Here is a 5,000-nt window from a genome sequence, read left to right as displayed (position 1 = left end):
TCTGTCTGAGACAAGCACTAACATGTCAGCGTTGCTCAACTTATGCTAAAGAAAACACAGTCAAGGGTATTAGAACAGGAGGCATTCTGCCTCTATGTGTGTGTGTATGTGTGTGTGAGCGAGACGTATGTGTTTTTGCACATGTGCATAGACCTACTGTGTACTGTGGTTGTCTGTGTCTGTGTCTGTGTATGTCTGCATATGTGTGTGTGTGTGTGTGTGTGTGTGTGTGTGTGTGTGTGTGTGTGTGTGTGTTCGTTCGCTGTGATGTCTGACCAAAGTCGGTGTCGGAGAGGTCGGTGCCGTTGGAGAGGTCTCGTGAGCAGGAGCTGTGTGTGAGGGGCTTGTGTGTGCCGCTGGCGTCCACTGCGCAGGCCTTGGCGATGGACTGGACCAGGTGCTCGTCGTCGGCGTTCCGCCACCCCCACCAGCTCACCTCCGGCTGACCACAGCGTGCGATCACCGCACCCGTGCTCTGGTGCCTAGGGGTGGAGGAGCAGAGCGGTTAGGAGACAGGCCTCTTACACACACACACACAGGCACAGACACACGCACACGCACACGCACAGGCACAGGCACAGGCACAGAGACACAGAGACACAGAGACACAGAGACACAGAGACACACACACACACACACACACTTCTCCCATGTTCATGTGTCTGGGGGGCAGGGACAGAGCCTAGATCTCTCACCCTTTCTCACACACACACACACACACACACACACTGCGAGCACTGATGATTGAGGCAACTCAGTGTCGTTGTGGTGTGTCTGTGGTGTGTCTGTATGTCTGAGTGCAGATGACATTGAAAAAAGAGTGAGAAATACATCACTATACATATACATACATACACACAACACACACACATGACTACAGACACACACACACACACACACCTGTAGACGACAGCTGGGATCCTCTTCCAGGAGCGGAAGGCGGCCACGTTCTCTAGCTCCTTATCTGTGATCCATGCGGGCACCAGCAGCTGCTGAGGGTAGCTGGGGCACAGCCTGGAACAACACACACACACACACACACACACACACACACACACACACACACACGGGGGGGGGGGGGGGACAGACAAGAGGACACAGTTACATTGGGTGTGTACAAGTGTTAAGAGAGAGGACGTGTGTGTGTGTGTGTGTGTGTGTGTGTGTGTGTGTGTGTGGACAGAGGGCACAGTCAGAGAGGATTGAGCAGAGAGGGCATAATTACACTGGGCAGTGCCAGGGCAGACAGAGGGCACCACAGGGCTTAGAGAAGAGAGGAGGAGAGGAGGAGGAGAGGAGGAGGAGGAGGAGAGGAGGAGGGGAAGAGAAGGAGGAGGAGGAGGGGAGGAGAAGAGAAGAGGAGGAGGGGAGGAGGGGGAGGAGGAGGAGGAGAGGAGGAGGGGAAGAGAAGGAGGAGGAGGAGGGGAGGAGGAGAGGAGGAGAAGAGAAGAGGAGGAGAGGAGGGGAAGGAGCGAAGGGGGGAGAGGAGGAGGTTTGGAATGGAGAGAGAGTGAAGGATGAAGGGAGAGAGAGCACAGAGAGAGAGAAATGAGGGAGCGCGTGAGATAGAGAGAGGAAACGCTGAAAGAGAGTAGTGTGCAGGGAGAGGGTTGGTTGGCTGGGTTAAGGCCGGGTGGACAGGACGGGGTGTGTGTGTGTGTGTGTGTGTGTGTCACAGGGACGGACAGGGATGGCTCTGTGAGGACTCTCTGGCCCGACACCTGATCCTAGGTCAGGCCCTTATCTGGCCTGGCCCCACCCTTATCCCCCCCCCCCACACACACACACACACGGAGCTTCAGTGTTTAAAACACACACAGAATGTTTTTCAGGGCAGGAAACAGGTCGTAATGCGAGACATCTGCCCCACCATAAGGGGGGGGGGGGGGGGGGATTTTTCGGAAAGGCTGTCTCGGGTGTACGGGTGATTAGTGTGTGTGTGTCTGTGTGTGTGTTGAGTAGACAATGAGGATGCTTTTAGAGGAGTGTATCCAGAGGTCAAGAATCACTTGTGCTTGCTGATGATCTGGGAAATCCTTTATGCTTTCTATCTGTGTGTGTGTGTGTGTGTGTGTGTGTGTGTGTGTGTGTGTGTGTGTGTGTGTGTGTGTGTGTGTGTGTGTGTGTGTGTGTGTGTGTGTGTGTGTTTATTCAGAGATCAGGATTCACTTGTGTTTCTGTTGATATAGGAGACCCTCCAGGAATTCCGAGAGAGAGAGAATGTGTGTGTGTGTGTGTGTGTGTGTGTGTGTGTAGAGGTCGGGACTCACTTGTGTTTGCTGTTGATGTGGGAGACCCTCCAGGCGTTCTGAGTGTCGAAGCCCATGCGCTCCACTTCGCTCTGAAAGCGAGAGGTCACGTGATCGCCTGAAACACACACACACGCACGCACACACACACACACACACACACACACACGTCAAGACCCATTGTCGGGCACTATGCAGTACAGTAACTCTTTGGGTAGAGTTTGGGCAGACAACACCACTGCACCTGAGTGAGTACAGCATGTGGTGTGGACTACAGCAACTGGGTGATGGTGACAGCAGGCCAGAGCCTGAACAGGACAAAGAGGCAGCAGGCTACAACAAGAGGCAGGCTACAAGAGGCAGGCTACAACAGACAGGCTACAAGAGGCAGGCTACAAGAGGCAGGCTACAAGAGGCAGGCTACAAGAGGCAGATTACAAGGGGCAGGTAACAAGAGGCAGATTACAAGGGGCAGGTAACAAGAGGCAGGCTACAAGGGGCAGGTTACAAGGGGCAGGCTACAAGGGGCAGGCTACAAGGGGCAGGCTACAAGGCAGTGAATGGACCCTCCCTGGCTTGTCTATGCCACCTGTGGGTCTGATTCTTATGGGGCAGACCGTATAGGGCCGTTCCCATCAAAAATGCTAATTATAGCGAAAAACATTGATAATATGGTAATCTACGTTCACACATAACTAGACCGTAAATGGATGCCCTGCTTGTCCTACAGAGCCTTAGGCTAACATTGTGCCACCCGCCGTGGGTGTACCCTACCTGGCCTATGGGGCATTAGGTCAATGTTGTGCCACCCTGTGGGTGTGGTTCATAAGGGGCAGACCGTAAGTGGACGCCGTACCTGGCCTGCAGAGCTGTCCGTGCTGCTCCTTCTCTCCGGTGTAGACGTCCACACACCAGGCGTGGTAGGCGAAGGCAAACAGCTCCTCCAGGTGGGCTGGAGGTCTAATCGCAGCCACCAGACGCTTCAGCCATTCCTGACACTGCTCGAGTGTGGAGAACTGGCACCTACACACACCCACAGAGATTTTTGTACAGGTTGGGGGTGTGTGTGTGTGTGTGTGTGTGTGTGTGTGTGGATTGAGCATACAATGAGGGTACTTTTAGAGGTCAGGGATCATGTGTGGAATCATGTGTGTGCATGAAAATGAATGAGAGAGCACAATAAATGAACATCTCCCAGTTCCTGCAGGTGGGCAAGCTGTGTTTGTCTTCATCTGTGTCTGTGTCTGTGCCTCTGTGTGTGTGTGTGTGTGTGTGTGTGTGTGTGTGTGTGTGTGTGTGTGTGTGTGTGTGTACCTTACGACTTTGCAGTCCTTGCAGGTGATGTGCAGCTGGAACATGTCCCGACATTCCACACTCTCAATCAACTGGAGAGGAACCTGGGAGAGATGGAGAGAACATAGTCATTCAGAGATAGAGAGAGAGAGAGAGAGAGAGAGAGAGAGAGAGAGAGAGAACATAGTCATTCAGAGATAGAGAGAGAACAGTCATTCAGAGATGGAGAGAGATGGAGAGAATACCATCATACAGAGATGGAGAGAGAGAGAGATGGAGAGAACACCATCATTCAGAGATGGAGAGAGAGATGGAGGGAATAGTCATTCAAAGATGGAGAGAGAACACAGTCATGAAAGAGAGATGGAGAGAACAGTTATTTATAGATGGAGAGAGAGAGAGAGAGAGAGATAGACAGAGATGAAAAGAGAACAGTAATTCAAGAGAGATGGAGAGAAAGAGTCATGGAGGGATGGTGAGCGGAATTTTGGGGGGATGGGGGGTTAAACTTCTAAAAAAAGCTATTAGTAAAATTCAAAAAATGCTCTGGCAACACAGTATATTTTTGCCATGCCAATAAAACCCAGAGGATTTGACAGGGTGAGAGGGAGAGAGAGAGTGAAAGAGAGAGAGAGAGAGAGAGTGTGTGTGAGTGTGTGTGTGTGTGTGAGAGAGAGAAAGAGAGAGAGAGAGAGAGAGAGAGAGAGAGAGAGAGAGAGAGAGAGAGAGAGAGAGAGAGAGAGAGAGAGAGAGAGAGAGAGAGAGAGCCCTGTGTTTTGGGAGTGTTATTGGAGTTCAGGGTGTGCAGTGTTGCTGGTTGGTCAGTCTGTTTGGCTGTTTGCTTTGGCGACCGTTACTGTCATTTTATACCAATATGACGCCACAAAACCTAAATTAGACAGAACAAGAGAAACAGTGGGGGAAAGAACAGGGGAGACCGGGAGAGAGAAAGAGGGAGGGAGAGAGAGAGAGAGAGAGTGATAGAGTGAAAGAGAGAGAGAGAGATGGACAACACCTCCGGCAACAGTGGGTCAGATGGGGTGAATGACACAGCAGGCGTGTGAGCAGTGACTCCATTAAAACACACACAAACCAACCTTCCCAGCCACACACACTCACAAACACACACACACACACACACACACTAACACCAGGGGAGGTCTTCATACGTCACTAAAGCACATCCTCACAGCACCTGACCCTCCCCTGGGTCTTAAAGCCTGCCATGCGCCAGCATGCTACTCTACATGTGTTTACCTTCGTCTCTCTCCTTCCTCTCTCTCTCTCTCCTTCCCCTCCCTCTCATCCCTCTCTCTGCCAGCAGGATCACTTGGCCTGCCTCATCCAGCCTCAGTCAGACCCCAGACTCAGCAAGCACCAGAATCCCCACCCCACATACACATACACACACACACACACACACACACATACACTCGAACCTCGAACACCAGTGTTAGC

The 5,000-nt window shown here is 52.1% G+C and overlaps 1 protein-coding gene across 3 annotated transcripts in view; it reads right to left on the bottom strand.

Moving 5' to 3' along the window:
• mtmr3 (myotubularin related protein 3) overlaps positions 1–5,000 on the bottom strand; it is a 33,569-nt gene that overhangs the window by 15,019 nt on the left and 13,550 nt on the right. For all 3 annotated transcript variants that reach the window (XM_062543513.1, XM_062543515.1, XM_062543514.1), the window contains exons 6-10: positions 3,564–3,646; positions 3,106–3,272; positions 2,271–2,367; positions 901–1,014; positions 277–482 (exon numbers count right to left, since the gene is read on the bottom strand). In XM_062543513.1, the coding sequence (XP_062399497.1) occupies positions 277–482; positions 901–1,014; positions 2,271–2,367; positions 3,106–3,272; positions 3,564–3,646 (667 nt within the window). The remainder of the gene's footprint in view (positions 1–276; positions 483–900; positions 1,015–2,270; positions 2,368–3,105; positions 3,273–3,563; positions 3,647–5,000) is intronic.

The sequence above is a fragment of the Sardina pilchardus genome, chromosome 8, assembly GCF_963854185.1.
Source record: "Sardina pilchardus chromosome 8, fSarPil1.1, whole genome shotgun sequence".
NCBI classification, from domain to species: domain Eukaryota; kingdom Metazoa; phylum Chordata; class Actinopteri; order Clupeiformes; family Clupeidae; genus Sardina; species Sardina pilchardus.
Note: the sequence above shows the minus strand (reverse complement) of the source record. Positions and strands in the feature narration are given on the sequence as shown.